General features: G+C 34.2%; 1 protein-coding gene across 10 annotated transcripts in view; it reads left to right on the top strand.

Moving 5' to 3' along the window:
* Positions 1-23,310, top strand: part of LOC149806412 (uncharacterized) — a 229,104-nt gene that overhangs the window by 61,747 nt on the left and 144,047 nt on the right. For all 10 annotated transcript variants that reach the window (XR_016420179.1, XR_016420177.1, XR_016420180.1 and 7 more), the window contains exon 3: positions 21,952-22,039. Coding sequence is in view for 2 of the 10 variants with exons in the window: in XM_089952976.1 (XP_089809102.1) it covers positions 22,008-22,039 (32 nt within the window). In the remaining 8 variants the exon portion in view is untranslated. The remainder of the gene's footprint in view (positions 1-21,951; positions 22,040-23,310) is intronic.

Raw genomic sequence — 23,310 nt, 5'->3', positions numbered from 1 at the left:
CTTAATGAGCTAGAAAAAAAAAACCACAACATATTAGGCCTATTTCGGTGAAACAGACTGAGGGTGGTGATCAATTAAGTGTGTGTGTGTGTGTGATTTAGATTTTTAACGTAGCTTTAACAATTTTTCAATCATATCGCTACGATGTCTGCAGTGTGGCAGTTTATAGCAATGTTTAGCATTGGGGAATCATGCCGCAGACATGTAGCATGATGTCCCACCCAGTCACATTATCCTGACACCAGACCGACCAGTCCTAACACTAACCTCTTAATGCTGAGCACCAAGCGAGGCAGCTGTTAGTACCATTTTTGTAAGTCTTTGGTAGGACTTCGGCCGGGGATCGAACCCACAACCTTCCACATCCGAGATGGAAACTCTAACCACTAGGCCATCGGAGTGGTAAATTATGCAGTGCTTGGCAGTTTCTTTTGGTATATAATAGAATATTAGAATGAAACTTAAATTGCATCCAATTTTAGTGCTTCTGTTACATGTAATTTGTGTAATTTACCCAAACTTACATTGATATCCTGCTTACAATTTGGTTTATTTTAACAGGGGCCAAAAATTCTTTGAACACCAGGTGCAGGACCCACATTCGTTATCATTGTTCCATGGCAATTTTTACAGCAAAATGGTCTGGCAGACTTGGTTTTAGTTGGATCACAACAGGTACAATATATTGAAACATGTAGATGAAAATATAGGCAGAAACGAGAAATGAAAAGATGGGATCTAATAGGACACTGTATTTACCATTGCATCCAAGTAATATGCACTCTACGACACGTTTGGTGTGGCTTCAATAAAATATTCAAACCCAGGTGACATAAGGCTGAACCCAGCATAAATTTGATTCAAAAGTTTGGGACTCTAAGATTCAAGAAAAGATTCCTCAGCTCCTGTTGACTCTTTTAAATGATGCCTATACATAACATTTTATTTCCTCAATGAAATAAAGTAAAGATTACTAATATATGTATGTAGAGTGAATTGTATATATCTTAACAGATAAGTATAATCAGCCATATATGTCTTGACAGATAAGTATAACCACCTGTATGTCTTAATAGATACGTATAACCACCTGTATGTCTGATACACTAATGTGGGTGGTATTATAGAAAGGTAGACAGATGTAGCTCTACAATGATACCAAATAATCTGGAATATCTAGTTGCACTGAAAAATACAGATAAAATAACCTCCTTATTTGGACCCGATTTTGTTCTACCCAAAACTCGCCTGTTGTCAGAATCCGATTTTGTGTCCGGATTTTAAACTTGTTGGTCTCAGATCATAGGCAAACCAGTATGAACTGCAAACAGACAGATGAACCTTTGCAAAAGGTATGATAAGATGGGCATTTGGAATAAAGAGTGGTCTCGATACAATAATAATGGCTCCGCTTAGCAACTAAAAATAAACACAAAAAAAACCAACTTTTACCCTTCTGCTCATGTGCGAGCTACATAGCCAATGAAAAACGATGTTTCTAACACAACTAGGCAGTATGTTATTAAAAGGTCACTGGGATTTGGTGTTTTCGGATCTATTCAGAAATAGCTTTCAAAATGTGTTTCCTACTCGATTTTCAAGTGAAAATTACAAAACCTCCAGGGGTTAATGTGTTAATAGATCAGTATAACTATGTCTTAACAGATAAGTATAACTAACTGTATGTCTTAATAGATAAGTATAACCAACTGTATGTCTTAATAGATAAGTATAACCAACTGTATGTCTTAATAGATAAGTATAACCAACTGTATGTCTTAATAGATACGTATAACCAACTGTATATCTTAATAGATAAGTATAACCAACTGTATGTCTTAATAGATAAGTATAACCAACTGTATGTCTTAATAGATACGTATAACCAACTGTATGTCTTAATAGATAAGTATAACCAACTGTATGTCTTAATAGATAAGTATAACCAACTGTATGTCTTAATAGATACGTATAACCAACTGTATGTCTTAATAGATAAGTATAACCAACTGTATGTCTTAATAGATAAGTATAACTAACTGTATGTCTTAATAGATAAGTATAACTAACTGTATGTCTTAATAGATAAGTATAACCAACTGTATGTCTTAATAGATACGTATAACCAACTGTATGTCTTAATAGATAGGTATAACCAACTGTATGTCTTAATAGATAAGTATAACCAACTGTATGTCTTAATAGATAAGTATAACCAACTGTATGTCTTAATAGATAAGTATAACCAACTGTATGTCTTAATAGATAAGTATAACCAACTGTATGTCTTAATAGATACGTATAACCAACTGTATGTCTTAATAGATAAGTATAACCAACTGTATGTCTTAATAGATAAATATAACCAACTGTATGTCTTAATAGATAAGTATAACCAACTGTATGTCTTAATAGATACGTATAACCACCTGTATGTCTTAATAGATAAGTATAACCAGCTGTATGTCTTAATAGATAAGTATAACCAACTGTATGCTTAATAGATACGTATAACCAGCTGTATGTCTTAACAGATAAGTATAACCACCTGTATGTCTTGACAGATAAGTATAACCACCTGTATGTCTTAATAGATAAGTATAACCAACTGTATGCTTAATAGATACGTATAACCAGCTGTATGTCTTAATAGATAAGTATAACCAGCTGTATGTCTTAACAGATAAGTATAACCAACTGTATGTCTTAATAGATACGTATAACCACCTGTATGTCTTAATAGATAAGTATAACCGGCTGTATGTCTTAATAGATAAGTATAACCAACTGTATGCTTAATAGATACGTATAACCAGCTGTATGTCTTAACAGATAAGTATAACCACCTGTATGTCTTGACAGATAAGTATAACCACCTGTATGTCTTGACAGATAAGTATAACCAACTGTATGCTTAATAGATAAGTATAACCAACTGTATGTCTTGACAGATAAGTAGAACCTACAGATGATCATTAGGAAGAATTCAGTTTATTCCTTTACGATGTATGAACATTTATCACTTTTAAAGTTAGGTCTAAATTATAGATATATTCAGTCTGGTTCAGATCTAAATCTGCTTATCATTAGTAGGTCTGATATGTGCCATTATGAGGTCATGTTCTTTTAACCTTTTGGATTCACCAATCAAATCACTACTTTCATATTTCAGAAAGTGAGAAACATTGTTACTTGTGATAACTCTCTCTAGAACACAATGCACCCCTTTATCAAGGAGGTTACTTAAAATATGTGAACCAAGAATTCCAAAGGCAACCAAAATGCAAACTATTATAGGTAGGTGCCTGCCAGATCTCCATTATGTCCAAGATCTCATTTCCAATCAGAGTGTGATCCAGTCATCTTTTATTGATAAAATATTAGGAAGGAATACATACATTTATTGAAACAGCTGCTTAAATATTCTTTCAAAATAAGAGAAGAATGACTTCAGGTTCACATGTTCATTAAAACTGCAGAGATGGCGATTAAGAAGGAAATGAGGTAAATTAATACCAGTAATTATACGAAGAACAAGAAATTGATACTAGCTTGAAATCACTCACTATTTTAATCTATACCTTGTAAGGAATCTATTGAAACCTTTTTAGATGATGACTTCATCACTGAAATTTAGCCTTGTTCCATTGTACATATATACAGTGATTTTTGAGAGGATGGCTATATTTGATCATACATTTTTAAAGCTTACCCATATAAAAAAGTATCATTTTCACCAATCGTATTGTTTACGGCAATCAGCAAAGTAGTCCCAAGCTGTGTCCTTGCTTATATTAATCTTTTAATCAATACTGCTCATGAACAAGTTGTCACTTTTTCAGAAATAGGATGCTTTCAGTACTTAAAATTTTCTTTATATTTTGTAGGAACCAGACAAGTTTGAAATTTTATTCATACTTTTAGGTAGTGAGCCAAATAATGCTTGCTTTATATTTTTTTAGACTATTAGTAAGCCAGATAAAGCTAGCTTCATTGTTTAGACAATAATGAGACAAAAAAGCTTGCTTGATATATTTTGTCAGCTTAGACATGCAAATATAGATTGTTTCATATTTTTATTCAGGAATGACCCAAATTTTGCTTGCTACATATTTTTTTTCAGGTATTGACTCACATAATGCTTGCTTCATATTTTTTTTTTCAGGTAGTGACCCAAATAATGCTTGCTTCATATTTGTTTTCAGGTAGTGACTCAAATAATGCTTGCTACATATTTTTATTCAGGTAGTGACCCAGATAATGCTTGCTACATATTTGTATTCAGGTAGTGACCCAAATAATGCATGCTTCATATTTTTATTAAGGTTGTTAGCCAAATAATGCTTCATATTTTTATTAAGGTTTTGAGCCAAATATTGCTTGCTTCATATTCAGGTAGTGACCCAGATAATGCTTGCTACATATTTTTATTCAGGTAGTGACCCAGTTAATGCATGCTTCATATTTTTATTAAGGTTATGAGCCAAATAATGATTGCTTCAGGTAGTGACCCAGTTAATGCATGCTTCATATTTTTATTAAGGTTGTTAGCCAAATAATGCTTCATATTTTTATTAAGGTTTTGAGCCAACTATTGCTAGCTTCATATTCAGGTAGTGACCCAGATAATGCTTGCTACGTATTTTTATTCAGGTAGTGACCCAGTTAATGCATGCTTCATATTTTTATTAAGGTTGTGAGCCAAATAATGATTGCTTCATTTTTCTAGACATGTATTGAGCCAAATAATGCTTTTTTTCATATTTTTTGACAGGTAGTGACCCAAATAATGCAAATAATGTTTGCTTCTTATCTTCAGACAGCAGACTGCAAAGAAAGTTTTACAAAAGTCTGTACTGCTACCCAGAAATGAAACATCTTATGGAAATTCTTAGAAGCTCCAAAGGAGGCTTTTACTGCTATTAGTGAAGGAACACTTAGAAACTTTTTACAGGACTTTCTTGTTAATTATGGTAATTGCATGTGGGGTAATTTTATAAGGTGTGACTGTTTGCCAGCTGACACATCTAATTGACAACTTGTTATCATGGCCTGGAATCAATCACCATAGTGATATGACAGATGTCAAGTATTAAAGAACACATATATATGCAACATGAATCTCAGGGAGTCATTAAAACTCCTGTTCCATGATACATGACTATGATTAAAGGACAATTTTTTCTTTTATAATGGATGAAGTCCTCCCCACTTGCATACAGCACACACCCAGATTTGATGGCACTGTGCTGGTTGATAAAGTTCCAAGTAACTGTTCCTTTAAAATACTCCATGAGAATACCAATTTAGACACAAACAGACCTTTGGTACATGTCAGTCAACTTCACTTCCCTTAGAGCTTGCTTGTACAGTTGGCCAATAATAAGAGAGATATCAGCTTGAGTCTGGTGGGAATAGGTGTATCACATTACATAATGTGGGTCAACATGTGGCAAATGTTCCCTCAGCCAGGACTAAATATATAGGAAATAAAAAGTAACTTTCATCTTTCTTGGAAACTACTGCTTTGACATCTTTCAGATTTAGAATATGTCTTTCTTTTTTGTGCTTAATAAGCCTGTAAAGATTTATCTTTTATGATAATTATAAAAAGAAAATTCTTATGTGAGAGATTGTGGTCAGGGTATAGTAAATTTAGGACAGGTCCATTGCTGTTAGGGCATTTCAAGATAAAAATATTTTGTGATTTTGGTCTGGTCACCATAGTGATTTTGATTTGGTATTTTTGGGCAGTTATTTATTGCTGTGACATTTGGATGCCTTGCCCCAGGGCATCACACAGTAGCCCATACAGACTGATCCAATGGTAGGATTTGAACCCCTATCATTTTGGAGTCCAGCATGTAACCACTGAGCTACCATGACTCCTGCATCTATTAGTCACCTCATATAACATGGAGGAGAACGCATCATGCCTATTCTACATTCCTATGGGCTGACCAGAGATATGGATGAAGACATCATCCATGTATAAAGCACATAGTTTTTTACTGGCAGAGCATACCAGTTTGGTTCAATTTTGTTTTACAGCACAACAACAGAAGTAGGTTATTTAGTGCCAGGGCAATTGGATTTAAGTCCCTTGCCCCAAGGAAAACACTATAGTAGCCAGTCCAGATTGTGACAGTGCTGTGACTGAATCTGCTTTCTTTCGGTTGCAAGTCCAGCATGCTGCCCACTGAGCTTTGCAGCTTGAGGACTTTCAATAACTTTATATCATATGTCCTGTACTATCTGTGCTTTTTGGTGATGAAAAAGTTATGCATATGTCTTCATATTTGTAATTGAAATGCTTGAAGCTGCTGAGTACAGCATTATTTATTATTAGAGCTGTGTATCTTCTCCTGCTTCACATGTCATAGATACAGATTAGTAACCAGGTGACAATGACTTGGTTATAAAATACTATAGTCATCCAAGTGTAAAATACACCCATCCCCATTAAGCTGTGTAGACCCTGTTAGGTCATTGCATAATGTGCTAGGAGATCTTTGGTCAACATGCCGTAGCCTTGAAATTGTGAAAATAATCTAAACAGTGATTTGCAGTGTATTTTGTAACTGCAGATCTGGGTGTATGCTAGTCACAGTCGGGCATGTGTTATTTCTTGTTTTTGCATTTCTGGCTATATCATGACTAGGAAATAAGAGGTAACTGCCTTTCCAAATGACAACAGAGACATTTGGCTTGGGTTGGTATTGAACCCACAACCCTTAGATTGCAAGTCTGATGTACTTCCAACTGAACTGTGACACTGAGTAACTCCATGTAATACTGTAATTAGTTTCAATACGAACTGCAGATTAATCTTACTGTCTTATTATGACACCCTCCTCCAGATTTTGTAAGTACATTGTCTATATGATAATGGCCTGTGGGGCCTGTACCTATGGATGACTGATTTGATTTGATGGTAAGATATACAAAAATTGACATATAGTGACATTAAATGTTTAGTTACCAAACTTAACATACCATATATACTCACTTATAAGAAGAGTCCAACTGCACAGTGCACCAGCAGATCTGGGTCAGTGCATTTTGTTAGGAGCAATCAGTAGAACAAACAACATAGACCCTGATCTGCATGAACATTATGGTATGTTTGATCAGGATCTATATTGTTTGCAGTTGGATTGGACCTATAATCAAGTATAAATGTGGTATGCAGTTTCAATAGGTGGACATACAATATATGGAGTTAATTTGGGTTATGGTACCTGGGGCGACCTGGGAAGGGGTTTGGGTGGGTTATATAACATAAAACATGAGGATTAGCCACGGTGAGCCATGCAGATGCAAATAGCTTGAGTTACATGATAGGATTTGAATCTGCTTCTTGTAAGTTGTCACATCAAGGAAAAAATCTTGTCCTGCTACACTTTTACAACTGTTTGTACCTCATCTGAAATATAAGCTGACCTGTAGGCTAGTAAGTGTTGTAACCCTATGGTATCCAAGCTGATCTGTATGCCAGTAAGTGATTGTAACCCTATGGTATCCAAGCTGATTTGTAGACCAGTAAGTGATTGTAACCCTATGGTATCCAAGCTGATCTGTAGACCAGTAAGTGATTGTATCCCTTTGGTATCCAAGCTGATCTGTAAACTAGTAAGTGATTGTAACCCTATGGTATCGAAACTGATCTGTAGACTAGTAAGTGATTGTAACCCTATGGTATCCAAGCTGATCTGTGGACCAGTAAGTGATTGTAACCTTACTGGCCACCATGTATAGCCTATCTTGTGCTGAAAAATGGCATTAAACCCTATAACAACAACAACAACCATATCCAGGCTGGTTCCCATTTTTTCATACAGTTAGTACCATGTATCTGTATGATATCCATGCTGATCTGTAGACCAATACTTGATTGTAACCCTATGGTATCTAAGCTGATCTGTAGATCAGTATGTGATTGTAACCCTATGGTATCCAAGCTGATCTGTTGATCAGTAAGTGGTTGTACCCCTATGTTATCCAAGCTGATCTGTAGACCAGTAAGTGTTGTAACCACATGGTATCCAAGCTGATCTGTAGATAAGTAAGTGGTTGTAACCCTATGGTATACCAGCAAATCTGTAGACCAGTAAGTGTTGTAACCATATGGTATTCAAGCTGATCTGTAAAGCAGTAAGTGTTGTAATCCTATGGTATCCAAGCTGATCTGTAGATCAGTAAGTGGTTGTAACCCTATGTTATCCAAGCTGATCTGTAGACCAGTAAGTGTTGAAACCAAATGGTATCCAAGCTGATCTGTAGATCAGTAAGTGGTTGTAACCCTATGGTATACCAGCAGATCTGTTGACCAGTAAGTGTTGTAACCTATGGTATCCAGGCTGATCTGTTGACCAGTAAGTGTTGTAACCCTATGGTATCCAAGCTTAACTATAGGCCAGTAAGTGATTGTAACCCTATGGTATCCAAGCTGATTTGTAGACCAGTAAGTGATTATAATCCTATGGTATCCAAGCTGATCTATAGACCAGTAAGTGATTGTAATCCTGTGTATCCATGCTGATTTGTTGACCAGTAAGTGATATAACCCTATGGTATCCAAGCTGACCTATAGGCCAGTAAGTGATTGTTTTAAAGGAATACTTGCAGCAGCACATAGTGACATTGCACAAGGAATACTTACAGTACATAGTGACATTGCACAAGGAATACTTACAGTACATATTGACATTGCACAAGGAATACTTACAGTACATAGTGACATTGCATAAGGAATACTTACAGTACATAGTGACATTGTACAAGGAATACTTACAGTACATAGTGACATTGCACAAGGAATACTTACAGTACATAGTGACATTACACAGGAATACTTACAGTACATAGTGACATTGCATAAGGAATACTTACAGTACATAGTGACATTGCACAAGGAATACTTACAGTACATAGTGACATTGCACAAGGAATACTTACAGTACATAGTGACATTACACAGGAATACTTACACTACATAGTGACATTGCACAAGGAATACTTACACTACATAGTGACATTGCACAAGGAATACTTACAGTACATAGTGACATTGCACAAGGAATACTTACAGTACATAGTGACATAACACAAGGAATACTTACACTACATAGTGACATTACACAGGAATACTTACACTACATAGTGACATTGCACAAGGAATACTTACACTACATAGTGACATTACACAAGGAATACTTACAGTACATACTGACATTACACAAGGAATACTTACAGTACATACTGACATTGCACAAGGAATACTTACAGTACATATTGACATTGCACAAGGAATACTTACAGTACATACTGACATTGCACAAGGAATACTTACAGTACATATTGACATTACACAAGGAATACTTACAGTACATACTGACATTACACAAGGAATACTTACAGTACATATTGACATTGCACAAGGAATACTTACAGTACATATTGACATTGCACAAGGAATACTTACAGTACATATTGACATTGCACAAGGAATACTTACAGTACATATTGACATTACACAAGGAATACTTACAGTACATACTGACATTACACAAGGAATACTTACAGTACATACTGACATTACACAAGGAATACTTACAGTACATATTGTCATTACACAAGGAATGCTTACAGTACATATTGACATTGCACAAGGAATACTTACAGTACATATTGACATTGCACAAGGAATACTTACAGTACATATTGACATTACACAAGGAATACTTACAGTACATACTGACATTACACAAGGAATACTTACAGTACATATTGACATTACACAAGGAATACTTACAGTACATATTGACATTACACAGTGAATACTTACAGTACATAGTGACATTACACAAGGAATACTTAGAGTACATAGTGACATTACACAGGAATACTTAGACATAGTGACATTACACAAGGAATACTTGCACTACTTAATGACGTTGCTCAAGGAACACCTACTTACAGAATATAGCACATTTTCACAAGGATTTATTACATTTCTTTTAATAAACTGTTCTTAGGATATATAATTATTTTTTTTCAAATACTGTGATTTTCCACTGATCTTAAGTTAAGAAAATATGTGCAGTTGTAAGAAGAATGCAAAGTTTTTCCTGGTATATACCAATTCATTCATGTGACTTGAGGCCTTCTATCCATAATGCAGGTGTTTTTAATTTTTGTGTTATTGTTTTGAAGCATATTTGTAAAGAGTTTTATCGATCTTTCATTATGCAAAGTATATAGCCCATTATAAAGCTCAAATTTGACATGATAATTTTGACTGTATTTATCAGTCCATCTGTTTATCACTGCACTGGCTCAAATTTCATTAGCAATTTTGTCTATTTACTTTTCTTGTAAACTAAAGTGGACTGAGTGCAAGCGAATGTTTGTACTCTTTTTTTTTTAATGAAAATGTTTTTGAAAGCTTTAGCATCGCAATTGATGATTATTCATAATTATTTTAATGTCCTTAATCAAAGTTTTATTATTCTGATTCCATAACATACATGTAATTTTAAATGAAAATACATGTATTAAATAATTACAAATGAGTTATGCCTATCCTGATATATGATTGTTATTCACATTTGTGTGATCCCTCTCTAAAAAGGTCAACCCTCTTATAAGGCTGTTTTCACATTGCAGATGGGGTAGTTTTATTGGAGGGGAACCACTGTAGATTATTATGGAAGTTAATAGGAAATACAAACAATATAAGAACAACATACCATATATGGTCATTTATAAGTCAAGGCAAAGTTGTAAACAGCAAAGATCCTGATATGCCATATCATAATGTGCCTGCAGATCAGGGTCTGTATTGCTTGTTCTATTGAGTACTCCTAATAAACTGCACAGAACCAGATCTGTCAGTATATTGTGCAGTGGCATCTCTGGGTCTGTGCAGTTTACATTTGGAAGCAAGCATATACAGTACTACATGCTGCTGACTCTCTCTGTCTCCAACAAACTTTAATGCAGTGATTATGTGTGAAAAAATATCATTTGGTTTACACATAAATTAATCCTAAAATATGGTTCACACTGCTGTTTCTCAATGAAAAAAGATTAAAATGATGATGGTAGTGCAGATTACATGACTTTTGAACTGTATATGTCAGAGAAATATACCACTATTTCAAAACCAATTGTTGTGGGTGTGCACCATCTTCAAAAATGGTATCTTTGTCACCTATTCATGAGCTTTGGGGGGGGGGGGATTTATCCTCAGGGTAACCTTGTCACCTGTCTGTGAGTATATATGGTAAAGGGGTGTGTGACTTGTCTTCAGGGTAACTTCGTCACTTGTCTATGAATATATATGGCAGGGGTTGTGAGATTTATTTTCAGGGTAACCTTGTCACCTGTCTCTAAGTATATATGGTAATAGGGGTGTAACTTATCTTCAGGGTAACCTTGTCACCTGTCTATGAGTATATATGGTAATGTTGGTGTTACGTGTCTTCAGCATAACTTATCGCCTATCTATGAGTATATATGTTAGTGAGGGTGTGATTTATCTTCAAGGTAACCTTTTCACCTGTCTTTGAGTATATATGGCTATGGTGGTGTGACTTATATTCAGGGCAACCTTGTCACCTATCTATTAGTATATATGGCAGTATGGGTGTGACTTATCTTAAAGGTGGTATGGTTTATATTCAGGGCAAAATTGCCACCTGTCTATGAGTATATATGGTAATTGGGGGGGGGTGATTTATCTTCAGAGTAACCATGTCACCTGTCTATGAGTATATATGGTAATGGGGGGGTATCTTCATGGTAAATGTGTCACCTGTCTGTGAGTATATATGGAAATTGGGTGTGTGTGATTTATCATCAGGATAACTTTGTCACCTGTCTGTTAGTACATATGGTACTTTGGGGGTGGGGTATCTGCAGGGTAACTTTGTCACCTGTCTATGAGTATATATGGCTATGGGGCTGTGACTTATATTCAGGGCAACCTTGTCACCTATCTATTAGTATATATGGCAGTGTAGGTGTGACTTATCTTAAAGGTGGTGTGGCTTATATTCCTGGTAGTATTGCCACCTATCTATGAGTATATAATATATATATATATATATATATATATATATATATATATATATATATATATATATATATATATATATATATGTGTGTGTGTGTGTGATAATTGGGGGGGGTGATTTATCTTCAGGATAACTTTGTCACCTGTCTATGACCATATATGGTAAATGGGGGGGGGGGATTTATCTTCAGGATAACTTTGTCACCTGTCTATGAGTATATACGACAATGGGGGGATTTAACCTTCAGGGTAACTTTGTCACCAGTCTATTAGTATATATGGTAATTGGGAGGTTATCTTCAGGGTAACTTTGTCACCTGTCTATGAGTATATATATATGGCAAAGTATATATGGCAATACTTTAGTTCAGATTTCAGTCACAGACTTTGCTGACTATTGAAGCTACAATCTCTATCAATGCAAATGAAAATTCTTTTTCATAATTTCTTGCTTCTGTAAAGTCCCAAACTTTCTTCATAAAGCTGGCAAATTTATTTTCAAACTCAGAATTGTTATTCCCAATAGTTTACTGTGGTCATTTGTTCATTATAGAGGTGCAGTTTTGGTAATGGCAGAGTTTATATTACACTTCAAGGGAAATAATAAAAATTTAAATAATAGAAGGTGGAAATGTCAGTAGTGGCTCAGTAAATTGCTGTCAAATTTTAATTAGGGCTCTGAATGCAACCATGAGAACTACAACCTTAAGATCTGTATGTCAACAGAAGCATTGCAAGGGTGAATGAATGTGTGTGTGTGTGTGTGTGTGTGTGTGTGTGTGTGTGTGTGAAGTGAAACTTTGTATTCATTTTAATTAGTGAGAAAGGTCATCGAGTTTTGAAATTTGGTGACTTGATGACACTGTTCATTAAATCCTGACAGTTGCTTGGAGACTGTATTCAGCTGGTATGGACACCAGGGTCAGATATTTTTAGAGATGGTGTAAGATCGTTGACGCCGACTCTGTTAACATCAAAGATTGTAATATCAGATGTACCCAAGGTACGTGTCAGGTAGTGACTTGAGGGATTTGTGATGGATACTTAATACTGTGTTTTGGGACTAGTTCACTTTCAGCATGAAAGTTGTTAACTTTCTGTCATCAGATAAATTAGGTTCTTTTGTCTTTCATCGGTTTTATGTTTGACAGAGGAATGGTGGATTCTTGTATTATCTGATGACTTCTGTGGGGTGACTAAAGTTATTAGGAATTTGAATTGTTTACTGAAGTTGTTAATGTTAAATGCTTTGTGTAATCCATTCATTGTGTTGAAAAGGGATTTTATGTGTTGCTTTTCAAGTGTGCCCCCTTTTCAAACAATTATTGTATAGATAGTTATTAGACTTAATGGTATTACTTCGACATGAAATGTTGTGAGGTCATTAGAAAACTGACCAATTTTTTAATTTTTGCACATTTTCCAGTTATCTTGGAAACTTATGATTCTAACATTACCTTTCCTTCATGATAAAAACACCAATAACTTGTTTCTAAAGAGAAATTTTGTTCTAATAGATTTTCTGTCTTCGTGTTTTTATCAGTTTTGTCCTTCTGTTTTGTAAAATATAATCAGTATACCAGCTTGAATGGGCTGTCTGTATAATTATCCAGGTTGCCGCGTCATTGTGTACGTGTCCCTGACAGTTCATCAAATTTAAGTAAGCTGATCATGTTCATGGTTTTTATACACCATTGACTTCATTCAAGACAGAATTCCTCTTAAAATTTTAAAGACAGTAGTGGGACAACAATTTGCACTTTGTAACATCTGCAAAAATGAAAATGACTCATTTCAACTATCATTACTGAAATTGTTTACCTGAAATGGTTGTAATTTTTAAGTCAGAGAGAAACTTATGCTTTGTAACTTTGCAAAGTGCCTGTATCAGACAGATAACTAAAATTTTAACTATATAGGTATTTGATTTACTGCTTTGGCAAATTTCAGTTTTCAATAATTTAACTATCATCTAGTCATTGGAAATTTAAGTAAAGTTATATTTGATGAAGAAAAGAAAGATACTACATGTACTTGAAAATATTTTTAAAAATGTCGTATTTTAGATTTGCAAATGTAAAGTAGGTTTATAAACTCGTTAATTTGCCTGTTATCTTTGCAATTGGTCAAGATATTTATTATTTAAACCAGTCAATTTTATTTTAATAATCTTTGGCCTTCTCTAATTCTGATGCACATTCTTATCATATTACGATTATATTGCAAAATGGTGACTGTGCAGCTGCTTGTATGGTTTCAGTAATACATTTACCAACTAAAAAGTGAACATGCAAACTGGAGGGGAAACAAAAATAATTTTGACAGGCAGTTGTAAAATATGAAATGTTCATTGTTTTAATTGTTTGTTGTTGTTGAATATAGATAATTTTGGTGTCAGACTTGGTGGTATCCCTTGCAAAGAGCCTCTCTGGAAGTGGACCAGTGTTTCAGTTGAATGCTTGTACTGTTAATCACCAGATTTAAACAAGCACAAAAGTTTTTGCAAGTTTGGCAATGAAAACTGGGACGATAAAGTAAAGAAACAAGTTGTTTACAAACCTTTTATGTATTCATTCAAGTTGTATGACTGACAGTCATACCTTTGAACTGTTTCAGTGGTCCCACTCTCAACTCAACAAGTTAAAAAACAGTGTTGTGCCTATAATAGTAGTGACCATTGAAGTAATGGTCAGTTAGCTATATAGGACAACTGTGATATTAGAAAAGGAGCTGCAAAAACTTTCCATGCAAATTCATAAAATATGTTTATTGGAAAGAGTTTTTATTTAAGTTTCCAAAGGATATGACCCAGGAGTTGTTGTAGGGTTTAATGTCATTTTTCAGCACACGATAGGCTATACATGGAGGCCAGTATTATTGGTGGAGGAAGTACCCAGGAAAACCCCGGAAAGAACCACCGACCCTCAAGAAGCTACTGGCAAGCTTTCTCACATACCTACATTGGCTGAATCCAAGACTTGAACCCATGCAGACAGAGGTGAGATGGCAGTGATCCATAATGGAGAGCGCTTTAGACCACTCAGGGCCCCTGACCCAAAAGTAGGTAACAACTTTGGTAGGTATTGTTGCTCAGTGTTTCATACTTGGCAAGCTCTTCATTTAGGGGACAACAAAACACTTAATAAGACAAAATAAACACAGAACAAAAGTGGAGGGGGGGTACATTTATATTATGGTACAAAAACAACTCCCCTTAGAAATGAAAGAAAGATTGACTGACAAGATAAACCAAATCTCTTGAGATAACAGGTTAATAAAGAGCAAAACCTTGCATAAAATAAAGACGATCAAAGATAAACATAGATTAACGTGTATGATTATAATTTTGAAAACCATTGAATATTGGTTGACACTGTAACACACAAATGTCAGTGCTAAATCATTACTCTGTACAGTTGTTCTCATGTTTTTAGTTCTTTCCACCTTATGTTGTCCATTCAAGATAATTTGGACAAGCACTCTAATTAATGACATCTGTCACTGCAAGACAAGTTTGTGCATCTGCACAATAAGGTATTCCCTCCTAGCATTAGCAAGCTAAGTGACACTGTAAACACTTGTATAATTAATAATTTCCTGGCACTTTGGTTGCACTCAATCAGGGATCTGGACAATTTTGACATTTCTGTTTGAATTTGTATTTATGACCCTCAAGATTATCCCATGTTAATTTCTGTTACACATGACTCACAAATCAGCTGTTTTCCCCACTGAGAACATGCCTGCTTGTCTAGGAAGCTGAAATTTAATCAGTCAAGAAGCATCACCTATGAAATTGAATGGCTGCATCTACAAATGTTTCCATGACAAAGTCATAATCACATGATCAATTCCCTCAATTAATAACAATGGACTAACCATTACCATTTTTCCTAGCTAGGGGCTTCTCTTTTTTTTCTGCCATGGTGGACATTTAATTAGAGAGAATTAAGACCTCCATTTCCTGCAGGCATTGCAGGAGCTGAACTAGAGAGAGGAATGATCACACTCAAGCCCATTTCTTCTCATCCCTGGGGAGTCTGAAGTCAAACTCAATTCAGGCTAAACAAATAGCATGTGCTCCATTCTATTTCCATCAAGACATAGCCAGAGTTCAAATAGGTCTGTGGTTGGTGATTTGTTTGTAAAGTGAGGTCTTGAAAAGGTGATTAAGTTCAAAGTGATTAAAAGTACAGACATAATCCTGCAATAAAGTGAAGTGCTAGTACTTGGAAATAAAAGTGAATTCTTGTGTTAATTTTGTAAGATAATGTACTCAAAGTATTATCTAGAGAAGTATAGTGTAGAGTAAAAATCTAAAAAAAATTCTTATCACTTAAGAAATCTCTCTTACACTTTTCAGTTTAAGAATATACAGTTTGTATGTGGAACACTTATCAGCAGAAAGAGTAGTTGTTATAATTGTGGGTTTAACGCAGTTTTTCAGAACATGGTATGTGGCAGCCAGTATAACTGATTTAGGACAAAATCTGGGAAAACCTGACAAGCTTTCTCACATACCCACATTGGCTGAGCCCAAGACTTGAACCAACGTAGAGAGAGGTGAGATGGCAGTGATTGGTAAAGACAAGTGCTTAAGTAACACATTTATTCAAAATTGTAAAACATACCAAAATTGAGATAAACCTATTACTCCATGGTATTTTTTAATTGGTGATCAGGTGTTTTTTTAACCTAGTATAAGCAAAGGTGAACCTGGTGTAGTTGTTTGAATAATTATTTATTTTTAAATCATGTTTTCCACATAAGGTACTGTCCATTTGTAGATATGGAATCTGCTAAAAGCTTTATTGATTAGAATTATATTCTGTTCACATCAACTTACAATTAAGACTTCATTATTTGGTAATTATGTATTCAGAGATAAAATTAGTATGCAGATATTTTTGGCAGTGCAGACCTTGGTGAAATTATCAAAACACCTTTCAGACCAATACCTGGATCACTACCATACCTATTTTTTCTTATTATATACTTTGCAGTTATTAAAAATAAACAGATTTGGTCGTGAATATACCTGTACATATTAGTGATCTATCCAATTTAAAGCAGCAGAAAAATATTGTTAGAATTTCTTCATAATAGGAAGACAGTTTTTGATAGGCTTTCGGCTTTCTACTTAATCCCCCTCTTTGTGGAAGAATATTGTTGAAACAAACTGAACAAAAAAAAAATGTATGCAAATATAGCTGACAGAAACTGTACACAATACCTTTATGTTGAAAACTGGTGCCTTTGAATGTGAAAACTATAAATTTGCTTATGGTAATCTTGGAGCCTCCGTTCTGGAAAGTGCTTGCTAGCAAATGAATATCTAAGTAGAATAATTATAGTTAAACAAACTTTTGCCACTTAAGGGTTAAAATGTTATACTTCTCAGATTATTCATTTGTGTAAAATTATAACTTAAAATTGCAACAGCTATTGTGAACATGTTTTATTACATAAATATGATGTAGCTATCTTATAAAATAGCATGCAATAAATTTAAATAATAGTAAAGAGTGTTAAATAAATGCTGCTGTGAAATAAATAAAGCAAACATTTGGAAATGAACGAAATTGTATAAAATCTAACTTTTTATAAAGCATCAGCTCATGTGATCCCCATTTTAAATTTGTGTAAGGATTCTCTTACCGTCTTGTTTGTACCCACACACCACCACTGCTTTTAAAAACAAAAAGCATCAAGAATAAAAAAAATACACAAAGCCTGGTCGTTTCATTCATCAATTTATAATTTCTATCCTGATTGTTGCCAGGGGTCCCTAACATCATCTTTGTTGGTGTTTCAAACCAAACAAGATTTTCTTTAGTAATATGGCTGCCATATTTGCATGTGCAAGTTTGTTTCTGTAAACAAAACAAATATGATGTGTTTCACAGTCTTTCATAAGCTCTGAATAATTCCATAAATTTAAGGGGGGGGGGGTGTACATATCTTTGAACACATGCACTTAGGAGTTCCTTCTTTTTATTCAAGTTTTTTTTAAAGAAATATTAAAACATGACATTGCAAATATTGGATGCATGTGACACCTGCCTTACATAAATGGTAGGTTCTAGAAACTGGAAAAAGGCAGTGAACATTTTGTATATCCTTAATGCTTTTCATTTTTAAAATCATTGACAGGGGGTGGCGTTTACAAACAAATGGAAAGGTAAACTCTTGAAGACATATATTTTACTGAGTCAAGTTTATTGCAAATGCATAGCAGTATTTAGATTATTTTGATTTTTAAAAAGTATAAACATTCATTTTTATTAAGAAAAACACAAGCTGTAATCTGTAAGTAAGCTAGTTTTTAGCATGTTTGATTGATTGAAGAAGTCAAATATATGTTTCACTAATGAAATAGGTAATCTTATGTCACTTTTGTACTATTATTAATCCAACATACCAGAATGGAAAATGAACAAGATTCTGAGAAGTTAAAGTGCTTTAAAGTGTCATATCTATGTACAAGTGTGATATCTAAGCCATAACAAACCAAGTTTACACTATGTATATAGAATATCATTTATATGTACAAGTGTGATATCTAAGCCATAACAAATCAAGTTTACACTATGTATATAGAATATCATTTCCCTGCTTGCTGTCCTCATTAAGTTGTTATTTAATCTCTGTTGTTCTACAGTTGTTGCTTGTCAGATTTATATAGTTCAGTTAAAACAAACACTGCAACAAATATTTTTCCAAATTATTTAAAGGTGTAAGAAAAATACAACAGGACTTGTAATTATTTTCCCTGCGAATGTAAAAGAATTGACTTACCTCCCTTGCACCACAGCACCAAAAGGTGATGTTGCCTTGTTACTGGTAAATGTGTTAATGTATTTGCATGCTGTCTGTTGTGTTAGTTTAGTAGGTATCTGAAGTAATTGAACAATTACCTATATTAATTATTTCACCCCTTTGGTGCCATGCTTGTCAAATCTGCTGAAGCCTGCTTCAGTATTTGCATATATACTGTTTAGATAACTACATGTACTACACAGTCTGCATGTTTTAATTAAGACCTAGACAAAAATATTCAAATAAATAGTGACAAAACAATGATGATAGCCTGCCCAAACACTGATCATTCTGCGGAACTTGTGTATTTTGAAAATGCACAAAAAAGAAAACTTTTAGTGGATTTACCTGAGTGTAAAATGTTTACAACAAAAATGAACAAAACATTGATACAAATTTGGCTTTGTATTTGTACAATGCACTGGTGTATCAAATGTCTTGACTGCTGGCTTTAACTAGTAGATAAAGTGAAAAACATGGTAAATGTTATTAAGCTGCAAAGTCACCAGAAATCCTTAATTGACAACCAGCTTGCATTAAAAGAGTGAGTATAGCTCTGTGGAAAATGTTATTAAAATGCAAAATATTTTTCTTTCTTTTTTTATTTTTAAGATGTGTATAATTTTAATACCATGTAGCTTGAATTGAGGTGTGAATAGGAATAAATTTAAAGTATTTTGCTGGTAATCTTAAAATTAGGGGATGTCATTAATTGCTCAGATTTTCCACTACAAATCATACCCACACAGCATTTGTAAAGTAGGACATAGTCTTTGCATAGCTTTCTGAACTGTCTGTCAGTTATTTATATTATTTACTGATAGTGGCCTTTTAAAAAATCTTTTCAAATGCAAAGTGTAAAATATTCAAAGTAATGTATGTTCAGTTTATTGAGCCCAATGTCTCACTCAAATCACCTAAATGCACTGACATTATAATGCAGTTCGTGATTAGAGCTAGGAAGGGGTGGGCTGTGCATTAGGCATTAGATGGGTAGAAATCACCAACTAACTCCTTACAAAAATAGGAATCATTTACATCAGTGAGATTGTGATGTCCCATTTAGACTCATTAACTGCATCAGATGCCATATTAAAAAACACTGTTGTTTGTAACAGTTTATGTCTGGTCGAACATCAAAAATTTTAAGTATTAGATTCTTCTGTAAACTTGTATAAATTTTAACGCCATTGTGACATCATGATTCTCCCTTTGAGAGAAGTACTTTTATTTTTAAATAAAATTTTAAAAGAGTATTACAATAGTGATAACAGTCTTATATTTGAGGATATTAGTGGGGGGTTACAGACACAAATATTACGAGCTCTGCTGTCACAAATACCCATTTTACCAGCTTGTTACAAATACCCATTTTACCAGCTATACAGTCACAAATACCCATTTTACCAGCTTGTTACCGCTACCCATTTAACCAGCTCTACTGTGATGTGTCACTGTTTAACTCTAGAAGCAGCAGTAAAACCACCATATATGCCCTAAAATCCTCAAATACATGAAGGCACTGCAGCTGTTTGGTGGTTAGCGTACCTGACTTGAGACCAAAAGAATACAGGTTCAGAACACTTACTGGCTTGGGTCAGCTACCCATGGTATGTCTTTGGACAAGGAGTTTTTCTCCATGTTGACTTAGCACTAAATAGCTTGTGTTGCTATGCCATAGAACACCAAACCAAACCAAAACCAATGTAAATACAAGGCGTTTATCTCCATTTTGACTTAGCACTAAATAACATAGAACACCAAACCAAACCAAAACCAATGTAAATACAAGACATTTATCTCCATTTTGACTTAGCACTAAATAACATAGAACACCAAACCAAACCAAAACCAATGTAAATACAAGTTGTTTATCTCCATTTTGACTTAGCACTAAATAACATAGAACACCAAACCAAACCAAAACCAATGTAAATACAAGGCATTTATCTCCATTTTGACTTAGCACTAAATAACATAGAACACCAAACCAAACCAAAACCAATGTAAATACAAGTTGTTTATCTCCATTTTGACTTAGCACTAAATAACATAGAACACCAAACCAAACCAAAACCAATGTAAATACAAGGTGTTTATCTCCATTTTGACTTAGCACTAAATAACATAGAACACCAAACCAAACCAAAACCAATGTAAATACAAGACATTTATCTCCATTTTGACTTAGCACTAAATAACATAGAACACCAAACCAAACCAAAACCAATGTAAATACAAGGCGTTTATCTCCATATTTCATGAATGATAGGTCCATACTTGATAGACTTTTACAGAATTTAGGAATTTAAAAAAAAAAGAAAGTTTAGTCGAACAATGAGTCTAATCTCCATCCTCTCTCCTATTTTGTGCCCCTGTGCGTATTAAGGGAGAAATACTATATTATTTGTTCAGTCGACTTGCATAAATCAATAAAATACTTGTCATGTTATGAATTATTGGTAAAATTTGTAAAAATAACAAATTATAAAACCTGTTCTTTACTTTTAGTTTGACATTTATACTGTGTCCATTGAAACAGAACTGTACAGAGTCAAGAATAAGTAACAATAATGTGGCAACTAATATAGTACTGGTATCATTTTCAAAGATGTGTGTGTGTGTGTGTCTGTGTGTGTGATGTCATTGATTTTATAATATGTTGCTATCCTTTTTATAAATATTACAGTATTATGAGTTCTTTGAAAATATACACATTTTGTGTCAAAAATCACTATACTGAATTTCTAGATTAGATATATAAACAAATACACCAAACAAAACAGATAAACAGGTAAACAAACAAAACAGGAAAACAAACAAAACACAGGAAATTATAAATCTGCATATTGGTTTGTATATCACCAGAGATAGTATTTAATTGAACATGAACATCAACTGTCTTTTCTGATTTTAGGATAAACATCTAACTTGCAAAAACTTTTTTTAAATAAAAGATAATGAATAAAAAGAGTCAGTCTTCTGTCATTGTACTTTGTATATCTTTCAAGGTCAACCATCATTAACTATTTAAAAAACTTCATTAATTTCAGGTCAAATACTGTGAGTTCAGGGCATTGCGGGGCAGGGAATCCTTTCTTCTTACCACATGACACTCTTGGAGGACAAAAAAAAATATAGGTAAGTAGGTCACTCTGTCTACATTTAATCCCTCTTGAACACAAGTCACCCCCCTCAAAAAAAAAAACAACACTAGATTATATTCACAAGAACATTTCCAGTTACAATTCAGAAAAAAATGCAATTTTCATCTATTGTACTCCTGTGCCTGTCTTTTGAGGTGTAGCTACCTGTAATTAATGCGTTTTTGAAGATACCTTTCTTTACTCCAGTCAGTCAGTCTGGTATTGTTCACTCATACTGTCTGATATAACCCAGATTTTTATCTGTCTATCCTAAGTAAGGAAAGTTGATCAGGGAACAAATATTAGTGTATCTCTATTCCAAGAAAAGTGAATGAAGTCTAATCTCTCAATCTTTAGTTAATTACAGCTGGTCAAAGTTTTAGTGTGGTTTTGGTATTTTTGAAATGGTCAGACATTGGTGTCTAAGGGTTTATCAGTTTGGGCTTATACTTGATCCTTCATGCAAAGAAATGCAGAAGCAATAGTTATGGTTGTGTCTCCCTTGTCTGACAAATGGTTACCACTAAAAACATATTGGAAAAGGTGATTGTCCGGTAAACGTATTCGGTTCATGAACAACTTTCAAGAAATCATTTCCTTTGCAGCATTGTTTACAAAAGATTGCAGATAACCTGTTTGGTTTGGTTTGGTGTTTTAAGTCACACCAACACAAGTAGGTTCTCTTGTGTAAAGGAAATTGGCATAAAGTTTCACATCGTGGTAGCTAATCCTGTGGTAGGATTTGAACCAGAACATTTTGTATCATGAAACCAGCATGTTAACCAGTGAGCCACTGTGAGACCAGCCTCCATTAATCGTCTGTTATAGCATGTGTGAGGGAGCATTGGGTCTATTCTGTACTCAAAAGTCTGTAGGGGTTGCCATAGAAACAAGACTACACTGTAATTGATAAAAGGGTCACCTGGACAAGTCTTTTCATTAGCAGAAGGCCTGGAAACATTAATTGCAATTCCAGAAACAGTGACCATATGTGCAGTTTTAAAAAAATTCAGATCATTTTGTTCATGATGCAGATGTATATACCAAAAGTGGATTTCTATCAGATTTTTCTTCCTAAATTCCACATCAGCTGTTTATATTTTTCTTGCAAAATATAGCTGATAATTGGAAATATTACATTCGGACAATTTAATGACGTTAAAATATTTCAAATAATATCATTATACCTTAATTTTGGGGACTAATTTTTCAAGATGGAAGAAATTAAATGCAGCTTAAGTAATTATCTTAAAAATTTGATGGTGG

Source organism: Sinohyriopsis cumingii, chromosome 1, assembly GCF_028554795.1.
Source record: "Sinohyriopsis cumingii isolate HCF-2022 chromosome 1, ASM2855479v2, whole genome shotgun sequence".
Lineage (NCBI taxonomy): Eukaryota > Metazoa > Mollusca > Bivalvia > Unionida > Unionidae > Sinohyriopsis > Sinohyriopsis cumingii.
This window is presented reverse-complemented; position numbering and strand designations above follow the sequence as displayed.